Source organism: Callionymus lyra, chromosome 5 (assembly GCF_982586985.1).
Source record: "Callionymus lyra chromosome 5, fCalLyr1.hap1.1, whole genome shotgun sequence".
Taxonomy (NCBI): domain Eukaryota; kingdom Metazoa; phylum Chordata; class Actinopteri; order Syngnathiformes; family Callionymidae; genus Callionymus; species Callionymus lyra.
Window position 1 is genome coordinate 11,458,300 of NC_141822.1, and position 12,286 is coordinate 11,470,585.

General features: G+C 45.9%; 3 protein-coding genes across 3 annotated transcripts; 2 read left to right on the top strand and 1 right to left on the bottom strand.

The window, feature by feature from the left end:
- The first annotated feature begins 144 nt into the window (after nucleotides 1-144).
- Nucleotides 145-2,765, top strand: tor4aa (torsin family 4, member Aa). The gene is made up of 3 exons (XM_087790864.1): nucleotides 145-177; nucleotides 581-991; nucleotides 1,065-2,765. The coding sequence occupies exons 2-3, from the start codon at nucleotides 581-583 to the stop codon at nucleotides 1,881-1,883; spliced, it is 1,230 nt and encodes a 409-aa protein (XP_087646990.1). The 5' UTR covers nucleotides 145-177; the 3' UTR covers nucleotides 1,884-2,765.
- LOC148079336 (non-selective voltage-gated ion channel VDAC2) lies at nucleotides 2,763-7,443 on the bottom strand. The gene is made up of 9 exons (XM_087790866.1): nucleotides 7,323-7,443; nucleotides 5,354-5,431; nucleotides 5,237-5,286; nucleotides 4,852-5,004; nucleotides 4,740-4,792; nucleotides 4,449-4,670; nucleotides 4,229-4,379; nucleotides 3,387-3,444; nucleotides 2,763-3,313 (listed from the first exon to the last, which is right to left on the bottom strand). The coding sequence occupies exons 2-9, from the start codon at nucleotides 5,418-5,420 to the stop codon at nucleotides 3,222-3,224; spliced, it is 846 nt and encodes a 281-aa protein (XP_087646992.1). The 5' UTR covers nucleotides 5,421-5,431; nucleotides 7,323-7,443; the 3' UTR covers nucleotides 2,763-3,221.
- Nucleotides 7,444-7,822: 379 nt separating this feature from the next.
- On the top strand, nucleotides 7,823-12,028 carry slc25a1b (slc25a1 solute carrier family 25 member 1b). The gene is made up of 9 exons (XM_087790865.1): nucleotides 7,823-8,132; nucleotides 9,326-9,433; nucleotides 9,571-9,670; nucleotides 10,067-10,205; nucleotides 10,266-10,350; nucleotides 10,431-10,535; nucleotides 10,884-10,999; nucleotides 11,072-11,145; nucleotides 11,277-12,028. The coding sequence occupies exons 1-9, from the start codon at nucleotides 8,012-8,014 to the stop codon at nucleotides 11,389-11,391; spliced, it is 963 nt and encodes a 320-aa protein (XP_087646991.1). The 5' UTR covers nucleotides 7,823-8,011; the 3' UTR covers nucleotides 11,392-12,028.
- The last annotated feature ends 258 nt before the right edge of the window (nucleotides 12,029-12,286 follow it).

Here is a 12,286-nt window from a genome sequence, read left to right on the forward strand (position 1 = left end):
TTTACTCGGACATTCCCCTGCAGCTCTCCAGTATCAGCAGGGATCAGGTGTCGACCCGATGACAGAGGAAGCGTGGGGGGGTTGGGGGGGGGACGGGGGTGGGGAAGGGCGGAGCTGCAGATGTGGAAGTCGCTTCCTGAAAGTTCTGCAGAAAATGTGAAGCGGCAGCAGGCGAGGGTGAGTTCACTGACATTGTGTATCTGTTTGTGTAGGTGTTGTCATGAGTCATGACTGTGTGTGAGAGTGAGTGTGTGTGTCTGTGAGAGTGGGTTAATGCACACACAAGTGTGTTTGTATGATCATGATGAAGAGCTCTGAGATCGTTGGTTAATGCCTAACCTCACTTCCTTGTCTGCTCGTTGTTCTTTTTCAAACTGAAAATCCCTCATGAACGTGTGAACGCACCATGACAGTGAAACGTCCTGCAGCACCTGAAGTGAATGTTACAGATGAACAAGTGAACACAGATGAATGAGTTGATGCAGAAGAGAGAAAAGACAAATGAATAAAGACAGTGTGAACCAGATGAATGAATGGCAGCTGATCCATGGATGACCGGATGAACCTGTCTCTCTCGCAGATGAGTGACAGCGGCACGTCAGGGTCTCACACGGAGGAGGAGGAGGAGGAGCAGGATGAAGGGGTGAACGACAGCATGGACGAGAGGTCGAAGGGGTCCTCGGCTCCGTCGCTGGTCAACTTCTCTTCGTCGCTCTGCGCCGTCATCCGAATCAAGCAGAAGTACCAGGCCCTGAAGAGGCGCCGCCAGGATCTGGCGCTGGGCCGCGGAGGAGGCCCCAAGATATTCACCTTCGACCGCCCCAGTCCTCCCGTGACCCCTGACCCGACCGCAGCATCCCTGAAGAAGAAGAAGAGACGGAAGAGGAAAGTTCTGTACCCGGATAGACGAGGCCGGAGAACAGCCCCGAAGCAGGAAGTCAATCGAGCCAAATACTGTCTGTACCTGCTTTTTACCATCGTCTTCCTGCAGGTGACACACACACTAATACACACACACTCATACACACACACACACCCAACACACTCACCGAGACTGTGTGCAGGTCTACAACGCCATCGAGAACTTGGATGATCACGTGTTGCGCTACGACCTGGACGGCCTGGAGAAGACGCTGCGCCGCGAGGTGTTTGGCCAGCAGGCGGCAGTGGAGAGCCTGCTGTCCCACCTGAAGGAATACCTGTCCACGTACGTGCACAACAAACCCCTGGTGGTCTCGTTACACGGCCCCAGCGGCGTGGGCAAGAGCCACGTGGGACGTCTGCTCGCCGCCCACTTCCGCTCCATCGTCGGCGAGCCGCTGGTCCTGCAGTACTACGTGCTTCACCACTGCCCCCTGGAGGACGACGCCCCACGTTGCGCCCGGGAGCTGGCGGCGCTCATCTCCGTGACGGTGGCGCGAGCCGAGGAGGAGGAGAAGATCCCGGTCTTCGTCTTCGACGAGACGGAGCACGTGCACGCGGAGATCCTGGACGCGCTGCGGCGACTGGTGGAGGACAAACGGACCAACGAGTACCTGAACGCCATCTACGTGTTCTTGAGCAGACTCGGCGACCAGCACATCGTCAGACACCTGCTGCACAACGCCTCCGCCGCGTCGTCGGCCCTGATGCCCGTGCTGCGCCGGACCCTGTTGGAGCAGCACCCGCTGTGGGCCGAGGCCACCGTGGTGGCCCTGGGCCTGCTGGAGAAGAGCCACGTCACGCAGTGTTTCCTCCAGGAGCTCACGAGCGAGGGCTTCTACCCGGACCTCAACAACGTGGAGCGACTGGCGGCGGAGGTGGAGTACTACCAGGTGGTCTCGGGGCGGGAATATTCACGCACGGGCTGCAAACAGGTGGTGACTAAAGTCAACACACTGTGACGAGTCGTTGGGTGTGATTTGATCACGTGTAAGGCGCTATCAGAATATTGAAGGTTAGAATTATATTGAATTTAAAAGGCTATAAATATATTTTCTAAATGAATGTCTTTTTAGTTACGAATAGAATTTGATATCTTAATTCCAATAATTAAAGAATACATTTTCTAAATTCAATATTTTTTTATTCATAGATTTTTTTAACTCAATATAAACATATTGTATGTATATATATATAGGTATAATAGTGCCACCATCTTTTTAACATAGAAATCAATATTCCTATTCCAGTAATTCAAAAATAAATGTTCTGAATTCAAGAATGTTTAATTCTTAGTCTTTTAAATTCAATATAAACATGTTGGTATATTAGTGCCACCATTTTATAATGTCATAAATAATATTATATATAAATGTTTTTAAAGCGAATTCTTTTTTTTTTTAACATAAAGTTTGATTTTCTATAACTCAAAAATACATTCTCCAAATTCATTTTAAATTTAAAGCCTTTGAAATTCAATTTTAAAAATGTTGGCGCCAATATTTCAACAAATTTTCGTTTTGAAAATATTTTATTTATTAATCATTTAAATTCAGCCTTGCAATATATATATTATTTAATAAAAGTATTTTAAATAATCAATAATTCAATGATTAAAAAACTTTGAAATTGTTTAATTCACCCATTCGATATTTTTGTGGCACTGATATATGATATACTTGCTCTTATACAGTCAAATCATTTGATTCACGACTTGTAAACATCTGAACCACTAAATGTCTGAGCTTCAACTCTTATTGGATGTCCTTCCTGTTCTACTCTGTGGTCATTGTTGTTTGTTTTTCACACCACTTTTCATTTATAAACAAAGAAATCAAAAACAACGTTCATCCTTTTATTTTCTTTCTTGGTTGAGGTTGAAACAAAGTGTTGCGTTGGAAGGTGAACAGAAAGAAAACGTCTCATTAGCGATGTCGCCCTCTGGTGGAAGAGAAGAGGCGCTTCACAGTAGACATGTTGACAGTCACGGCTCCTCGACTAGTTATTTTAGTACTTATTGACGTTTGAGCGTGACTTGATCTTGTAAGCGACTAACCCGTGTGTCTGCTAGCTTGAAAACATTCTTCTCTGTATCAAAACACTGGGGGAAACAACAACAACAAACAAGTTCCTAGTTCTGCGTCCGACAGCTCGGGCGACGACGTGACGACTACATCATTCACACCTATGAGGAAATAAATAGTGTCGCAGTAAATAAAGTCTTGCTCCGCAGCTTGACCACGGCGGGATAGGGGGGGAGCTATGTGGGGGGGTTGAGTCGGTACTTCTCGAGATGTTGCTCACGCCTCGAGCTCGAAGCCCATGCCAACCTTGTGGCCGCCAGCGTTGAAGTTCTTCCCGTCGATGAGCGTGGAAAATGTGACCTTCACACCTGATGAAGAGGACACAGGTCAACAACAACAACAACAACACACCTGATGAAGGTCTCGCCATGAGTCACTCACCTGACCGCAGGCACTGAGTGTAGCCCACCCCGATCAGACTGGCGTTGTTGACTTTAGCCTGCGAACAAGGAAGTAGAAGTGTGTATTGGCAAGTATGACACAAGTATATATTTGTGGTATTGACGAGTACTTGACTCTGGTGTTGCAGAATTTACAAAACCACATGACTCTTGACGAAGTTGTAACTGATATAATTTGTTTTGAAACCAAAATATGTCCAAACATCAACTTTAAAATATGCTGGAGTTGACTGTATCCTCTCGTCCTCAGTCATCACCACAACACAAAAGCTGTAAATATTTTATATATGTATTTATACATACATATTACATATATACATATATACATATATACAATAATATAATCATATTATTGTAAATTAGAAAAAAAAAATCGAATTATTTTATTTTTATGCACATATTATTGAAATATAAACAATAAAAATATGATTTGTAAGCCAAAAAAAAAAACACAATCCTGTATCCTCTCGTCCTCAGTCATCACCAAGATCTCAAGGGATTTTATCGTTACTTTAGATGCAGAGGACATAATGACGTCTGCCATCTTTAACAATATAAATGATTATTTGAAAGCAAAATATAAATATTCTGTATATATACTTTTAATTTTATATATTTCATATATATTTAGTTCCTGTTTAATATCGATATGCTATTGTGATATTTACACTTACACTCCTACATAGGTTTAAAAATATAAATAAAAAATATAAATAAACAAACAAAAACACAAATCATCTTATAATTCAAAAAGATTCAAAAAGATTCAAAAAGACGTATGTATCTAGTACGATGACATCGAGGTAAAGAGGTCGTACTCACCGACAGAGACGAGTCTTTGTCCAGCATGTACTTGGCCGCGATACCGAACCGAGTGTTGTTGCTGCCGGCGGTCCACGCCAGAGTCACCGCCGTCTCCAAGCTCTCGTTCACCTTCTGGTAGATGGAGCCGCCGAACTCTGTGCCGTCGTTCCTGCAGAAGAAGGGCGGGGGGCACGTCAAGATGAGGGGGCGCCTCATGGGGGGGCGTCGGCATACTTACACGTTCGTGTGCAGCTGGAAGTCTCCGGCCCGGTAGCCCAGGGCGAAGTTGTTCTGGGTCAGTTTGGACTTGCCCATGTCGAACGCCATCTGGTACCCCGCCAGCCAGCCCTCGTAGCCCAGCACGCCCGCCGCGTGGACGATCGGACCCTCGAAGTCCACGTCACAGCCCACGTTGACGAAGTCGCGCTTGTAGCCGGTCTTCAGTTTCCCGCTCTTTTTCCTGACGCACACCAGAATCCACCGTCAACTCTTGACTCCTCAAAAAGCAAACCTCATCCTCAGGACTCACCCGGTGTTTGGCACGAAGGACGAGTCCAGTCCGACCTTCAGACCCTGAGCCAGCTGAGGAGACAAGTCCGTTTAGCGTCCGTCCATCGACTCCCGGCGCTCGACTCACTCACCTGGTCCTCCACCGTGACCTCGGTCCCCAGCGTGTTGTCCGTGTTCCACTTCTGGTGGAAGGTCAGTCCCAGGTCCTTCATCTTGTACTTGGTCTCCAGGCTTCCCGAGGCCTTCCCCGTGTCCGTGTTGCTGGAGCCTGACGTGTTGAACTCCTGCGACACATGACCGCGGTTACACACATGACCACACGTGGACCGACAACAACACAACAAACATGCGGGTCACGGATGAGGATCAGAGCAGGCAGACTAGGACGGATCTTACCATCTAGCGGAGCGAGGGGGCAGCGTCAGGGAAAGAGAGGCGTGTTAGTAACCTAGCGTGTCGGCACTGCTGACTAGTTAACGTTAGTTTGTCGACTCGTAACACGAGCGAGAGACTCACCAATCCACTCTGAGACTTGGTCTTCAGGTCCAGCTTCACCACTCCAAAGCCTGAGGACACACACATGTTGCTCAGGACACGAGTCAGGGGTCGGGTCGGTGCAGTCAGAGGACTCACCATAGCCTTTGCTGAAGATGTCTTTCGCGGCTTTGCCCAGGTCGGAGTAGGTCGGAGGGACGGCCATCTTGGTGGAATCTTCACACGAGGACACAGAGAGAGGACGTTATCCATCATGGAGCACAATCGTGACTGGAAGGTGACGGAACATTAGCGACATGACAGAAAACTGATCTCGGTTCCACAAAGATGGACTTTTGAAAACAACGTTGTCTAAGTGACGTTTTTATTCCTCTATGGAGCCGTAAAGGGGGAAACCCTGGGTCAGACCCAAGGCATGATGTAGAGACTTGTCTCCTTGTCTGCCTAAGAACTGTCCCTACGCTCCAGTGAGGGAAGGAAGGCAGGATAGATGGAAGGATGAATAGATAGATGGGTGTAAGGATGGATGGATGGAAAGGAGGCTGAAAAGAAGAATAGATAAATGAAGGATCGTCAGAAGGAAGGAAGGATTGGATGGAAGGAAGAAAGGCTGAATGATAGAAGGAAAGAGGCTGGAAAAAAAGGACGGATGGAAGGATAGAAAATCAAAAGGATGAAAGAATGTAAGGAAGGATAAAACGAAAGATAGATAGATTAAAGGGAGGAAGAATGGAAGGAAAGATGGGGAGACGGAAACATGGATAGAAATAAGGAAGTTATGAGACGGAAGGAAAGATAGAAAGAATAAAGGATGGAAGGAATGGTCGTTTGATGGAAAGAAGGACAGAAGGAAGGATGGGTTGAAGGGAGGAGGGATGAAGGTGGGACAGAAAGAAGGAATATGTGGATGGAAAGAAACAAGAAGAGATGATAGATGGAAGGAATTAATGAAGGATGGATGGATGAATGATGTAAAGAATGAGGGATGGAAGGAATGAAGGACACAAGGATGGATGGATGAATGATGTAAAGAATGAAGGATGGAAGGAATGAAGGACACAAGGATGGATGGATGAATGATGTAAAGAATGGAGGAATGAAGGACACAAGGAAGGATGGATGAATGATGTAAAGAATGAAGGATAGATGGAATGAAGGACAGAAGGATGGATGGATGAATGATGTAAAGAATGAATAATGGAAGGAATGAAGGACACAAGGATGGATGGATGAATTATGTAAAGAATTAAGAAATGAAGGATAGAAGGATGGATGGACGAATGAATGATGTAAAGAATGAAGGATAGTAGGAAGGCTGGATGGATGGAAGGATGAATGATGGGAGGAATGAAGGATATAATGAGAGATGGATGAATGATTTAAAGAATGAAGGATAGTAGGAAGGATGGATGATGGAAGGATGAATGATGTAAAGAATGAAGGATAGAATGAAGGATGGATGGATGGATGGATGCTAGGATGAATGATGTAAAGAATGAAGGATAGAAAGAAGGATGGATGGATAAAGAAAGGATGGGTGGATGGAGGGAAGGCTTGAATAGCGAAAAGATAAATGGATGGATGGGTGGGTGGAAGAATGGAAAGATGAATGGATGAATTGGCGGATGGAAGAAGGGATTTAAAGAAGCACGGAAAGAAAGGTAGAAGTTATGATTGAAGACAGGAAGGATGGAACTATGGATGGAGAGATGATGGGGTGAATGATGGAAGTAAGGAAAGATGAAAGACCGAAGGATGGATGGATGAAAGAATGACAGGTCAGAGCTGTTCTTGGAGACGGTTCGTCTGGTACCATCGAGGAAGGATCTGCAGGACAAAGGACATGATCTGAAGGGTTAGCTTAGCAGCTGTAGCTTAGCTTAGCTTCTCTCTGTGCAGACCTGACATGTTGGAGGTGAAGCACCAGAGTTCTGCTGCTGCAGGATTAAAGTGCATTAACGGGATGGACCGTAACAGTTACATAACGGAACCACTCGCTCACTCAGCTCAAAAAAAAAGAAGAAAAAAAAAAAGAAAGAAATTCTGCGCAATCGACACATTCGGCGAAGACACACACAACTCAGACACAGTTCACGCACATACACACCGAGAGAGTGTCTGACTGCAGGTCCCGGTACCGGACGGGCTGAACGGGTCGGATGAGAGTTCGCTGGTTCGGGGACAATGAAGGAGACAGGCCGCGCATGCGCAGAGACCACCAGCTAACGGGACAGCGAACGAAAAGATGGATGGCGCCCCCTGCTGGAGGGTGTTCGAATGATGAGAGATCACGTGACGAAATTATATATATTTTTTTAATTCAAGCTCATAGTTGTTTTTGCCATTCGATCACATATTTTCTTGTTAATATATTGTTCGTCATTCTTGAATTAAGTTTTCATGACTCTTCAAGTTCCCTTTTTTTTTTATTCCCTTTTTTAATTTTCTCGTGGTTGTTTTTCTTCGTTTTACTTTTTTTTAAGTCTCATTTATTCTTCTCTCAACATCGTTATCTTCTGGTCGACACATTTAAATTGGACCGGAAGCGGAGTGACGCGTCATGGCGCTGGTGTCACAACTGTTCCGCTCCACCTTAAACAGACCCGGGAGGCGGGACACTCGCTCCGCCCCGTGGAGTGAAAGTCCAAAACACTTTATCAAGTTCTCCGGGTCGGTTCGAAGTCCAACGGTCGGGGTCCCGGCAGCACTTTTTTTGAATGTTCGCTCCTCGGGCTGCAGCCGACCCATACTTGCACGAGGACGCGGACGTGTGAGGGAAGCAACGGAACCGCAGTCATGACCGGACAGACGCACTTCGTGAGCCCCTTCCACAGACCGCGGTGTCTGTCCGCCGCTGCCGCGGGCGGTACCGGGGGCAAGGCGAAGCTGACCCACCCCGGCAAGGCGATCATGGCAGGTACTGTACTTTTGCTTCCAAACTTTAGTGGTCCAGGACTCGTGCTCGCGAACTCCATCCAGAAGATGACAGTGACGTCACACGGCCTGAAATGTTGTGGTTCGACACTTGAGCGACTCGTTAGGTCTGTTCTCCGAACTTCACCGAGTTTGTACACTTGCGTATTTTACTCATAGAAGTGTTTCACGTAGTTGCGCTAATGGCTACAATGCACAACGTGACGTCAGATCAGGTTCCAGGAAAACAAGTTGTCACTGCATAACAGGTCAGAGGTCGTGACCATCATCCACTTTTATGACGCTTGACAAGAGGTTGACGGTCAGCCTTAAGTTTCACATGAACGTCCTAAAGGTTTGCAAACACCTCACTCCACTTTGTGTGCATGTGTGTGTTGTGTACGTGAGTGTGTGTGTGTTGTGTACGTGAGTGTGTATGTGTTCTGTACGTGAGTGTGCAACTGGTGGATCTCTGTCTCCTTCATACTGGGAAACAAACCCAGCGAGGGGTTCTGGAAGCATCACTCCTGTGACAGTCCTGAACTATAAGTACGCTCAGAACAAACCGACGAGTGAGTGACTTTTCTAAAACCATCCCATAATAGTGCCACAGGCAAGTCAAACATCCCAGGTTTGTCCAAGGTACAACCAACAAACACACATAACGGGTCGGTGGTCGATCTGCTCAAATATCCACGTGAGAGGATGAACAAGTGACAAGTTCTCAGACTGGAAATTCTGCTTTTTGTTCTTGGAACGTTTCTGCAAGTCGTCCATGTGTGTGTGTGTGTCAACGTTTGCTGTGACCAAGGTTCAAGGTTCAGAGTATCATGCGATTTTAGATCAAGTTTCACTTCTTAAAGTGGTTGTGAATCTCTCTGAAATTTCTGACTTCTTTTTAAAAAGTGTTTCTTTCCTGCTGAGTCAGAATTTTTGTGTACGGGTGGGAGGTTATCAGCTCAGGTCAGCCGTCATAAGATGGGCCAATCGGCAACAACGCATGCTAAGTGAGTTTAAGGTAGACCAGAACCAGAAATGAGGTGTTCCAGCGCATCAGTTCACCCACAAAACCCACTTCCATCTGTGATGCTGTTCCATGCATTGTTTCATCAGGTTCTTATTAGTGTGGTCCTGTTCACATGGTGGTTCTGGTCCATTGGTGGTTCCGTCTTTCTCACCGCCGTGTGTGTGTTTCAGGAGGGATCGCGGGAGGAATCGAGATCTGCATCACATTCCCCACAGAGTACGTGAAGACGCAGCTGCAGCTGGACGAGAAGGCGAACCCTCCCAAGTACCGTGGCGTTGGTGGGTTTTAACCCCTTCTTTGTGTCTGAATATTCTGCTGGTTTCACTTACTGTTGTTTAATGACATACAATTGATTGATCGTGACGAGCTCTGATTTCCTCCCACTTGAGCTCATCCTGTGTGTGTGTGTCCACAGTGGACTGTGTGAAACAGACGGTCAACGGTCATGGGGTCAGAGGTCTTTACAGAGGCCTGAGCTCGCTGGTGTACGGCTCCATCCCTAAAGCTGCAGTCAGGTGATGCACACAAACACACACACAATGGCACACAAACGCACACACACATTCAGACACTAGTGCAGTGTAAAGAATAGTTCTTGACTCTGGTGTTGAAAAGTCGTAACTTTACTGAAACCAAAATATGTTGAAAAGCATCAGCTTCAAAAGCTGCTTGAGTTGACTGTATCCTCTCGTCCTTAGTCATCGCCAGCATCTCAAAGGACCTGCAGAGGATGTAATGACCGCTGCCACCTAGTGGCCACTTATTTAACCTATAAAAGAACTATCATAAAAAAAAAAGTTTTTTAATCTATACATTGTATTTACATATCGATACAATACCAGTTGTTTGAGTGTTTTTTTTACACCCCTATCTGACACCCACTGATGACTCTCTCACATGTGTGTTTGCAGGTTCGGGGTGTTTGAGTTTCTGGGCAACAAGATGCGGGATGAGAATGGAAAGCTGGACAGCAAGCGTGGCTTCCTGTGTGGTCTGGGGGCCGGCATGGCCGAGGCCGTGGTCGTGGTCTGTCCCATGGAGACCGTGAAGGTACTGAACCTGACTGTGGCCTGACGTCACCACACAACACTGACCTCCTGTGTCTTCCAGGTCAAGTTCATCCACGACCAGACGTCTGCCAATCCCAAGTACAGAGGCTTCTTCCACGGAGTCCGAGAGATCGTCCGGACTGAAGGTGAGGAGAAAAAGGAGGAGAGGAAGAGGGGAGGGAGAGATAAAAAGACGAGTCACTCTCTTCTCTGTTCTGTTTCTTAGGTCTCAGGGGGACATACCAGGGTCTCACCGCCACGGTTCTAAAACAAGGGTCCAATCAGGCCATCAGGTTCTACGTGATGACCTCCCTGAGGAACTGGTATAAAGGTGTGTCATGTGACTGGGAGGCCTAAAGTAGGAAGAAAATAACAATTAGTTAAAATATTTTGAGGACTTTCTTCACAATACTGCATCAGTGTTCAACAGCAATGTATTGATTAAGAAAATATATATACATATATTTAAATTATATTTTTCTTTTCACTTAGAATAATTTTCATCATTACTTTTCAATAAATAAATAAATGTGATATAAAAATAGTTTGTGTGTATATATATATATATATATTTATATTTATATATATATATATATATATATGTGTGTGTCTACTCGACGATACTACAAATACATTCTTGTTACTACAGTATTGCACCGCTAACAAGTGTCTGTTGCAGGCGACGACCCGAACCGATCCATTAACCCGCTGATCACTGGAACGTTTGGGGCTGTAGCTGGTGCCATCAGTGTGTTCGGTAACACACCGCTGGATGTCATCAAAACCAGGATGCAGGTCGGTACAAAGTCCACAGAAGCTTGCTGATCCAGAACCGGGCCAGTTGGACTCACCTGTTTTGATTTGCAGGGACTTGAAGCTCACAAGTACAAAAGCACTCTCGACTGTGGAATCAAGATCATGAAGCAAGAGGGACCGCTGGCGTAAGGACACTCGCACTCGCTCACACTCTCACACTCTCACACACACAGTCTCACACACTCTCACACTCACACTGTTGTTGCTATGATTGCCAGTGAAAATGTGTACCTGACCTCACACGTGTGCCTGCTAGGTTCTACAAAGGGACCGTACCCCGCCTGGGTCGGGTCTGCATGGACGTGGCCATCGTCTTCATCATCTACGAGGAAGTCGTGAAGATCCTCAACGTGGTCTGGAAGACGGACTGAAATGGACCCGACCTGTCAGTCGGTTCTTTGCTGCCTCAGGGACAGCAGCTGAAACCCGGACCTGTGGTTCCGATATCTACCTCTGACTCTCTGATGGCAGCAGAACTTCTGGCTGCTGCAGAAGGTCCAATGGTACCTCAGGGAAGTCTTTCTGGTTCAAGCTCATGCTGCCTGTCTCGAGCAGTGAACCAGAACCAGAGCACACAGAAGTTCTACCTGAAAATAATTTTAAATGGAACCCTGGTTCTGACCTGCCATGTGCCTCGCCAGATTCTAAATATTTAATTCTTTTAAGCTTTTATCCTGCTGCATAGTCCTCTGATCGATGTGACCCGGTTCTTAAGAACCTGCCCAACAAGTAGAATTTTTTGAGAATGCTAAACATTCCTTCCAACTGGAGCGACTTGTCGGAGTTCCAGCCGTGATTGACAAGAGCGTTTGCTTCTGTCTTTTTACCTTTTTTAGGGTTTTCTTTTTGTAAATCAGTGACCAGTGTGGCTACTGACCACTGCGACATGCCTTCATCTCATTCCTTGCTGCTCTGCTATAGATTCTTATTGTGAAATCAAAGTGCCAACTGTGACGTCCGATTCCTGACGACTGTTTTAATAAAGAACAGAGCTGAACTTTGTCTGGACACCTGTCAATCAATGACTTTCCTCCTGTCTGAACTTCATGACTCTCACTCCAACCCTTCACCATAATAATAATAATAATAATATATTATATAATAATAATAATAACGTCAATCTAATCATCTTCACATTTCCTTCATCTCACTACACATCACTATATCATCCACAAACATCATTGATTAAGATTTTTATTATGGTCAGAGGAAAAACTATTTTTTTGTGGATGCTTAGTCATAAAATTATTATTAAAACTCAATGTT

Bases quoted from the DNA above. Each gene is read 5' to 3' on its own strand.
- LOC148079336 (XM_087790866.1), bottom strand. From the start codon at position 5,420: ATGGCCGTCCCTCCGACCTACTCCGACCTGGGCAAAGCCGCGAAAGAC. The intron at 4,793-4,851 runs GTGAGTGAGTCG...TTGTCTCCTCAG, and splicing joins AGGTCACGGTGGAGGACCAG to CTGGCTCAGGGTCTGAAGGT. The intron at 4,671-4,739 runs GTGAGTCCTGAG...GGTGTGCGTCAG, and splicing joins TCCTTCGTGCCAAACACCGG to GAAAAAGAGCGGGAAACTGA.
- slc25a1b (XM_087790865.1), top strand. From the start codon at position 8,012: ATGACCGGACAGACGCACTTCGTGAGCCCCTTCCACAGACCGCGGTGT. The intron at 10,206-10,265 runs GTACTGAACCTG...TGTGTCTTCCAG, and splicing joins GTCCCATGGAGACCGTGAAG to GTCAAGTTCATCCACGACCA. The intron at 10,351-10,430 runs GTGAGGAGAAAA...TCTGTTTCTTAG, and splicing joins AGAGATCGTCCGGACTGAAG to GTCTCAGGGGGACATACCAG.
- tor4aa (XM_087790864.1), top strand. From the start codon at position 581: ATGAGTGACAGCGGCACGTCAGGGTCTCACACGGAGGAGGAGGAGGAG. The intron at 992-1,064 runs GTGACACACACA...GACTGTGTGCAG, and splicing joins TTACCATCGTCTTCCTGCAG to GTCTACAACGCCATCGAGAA.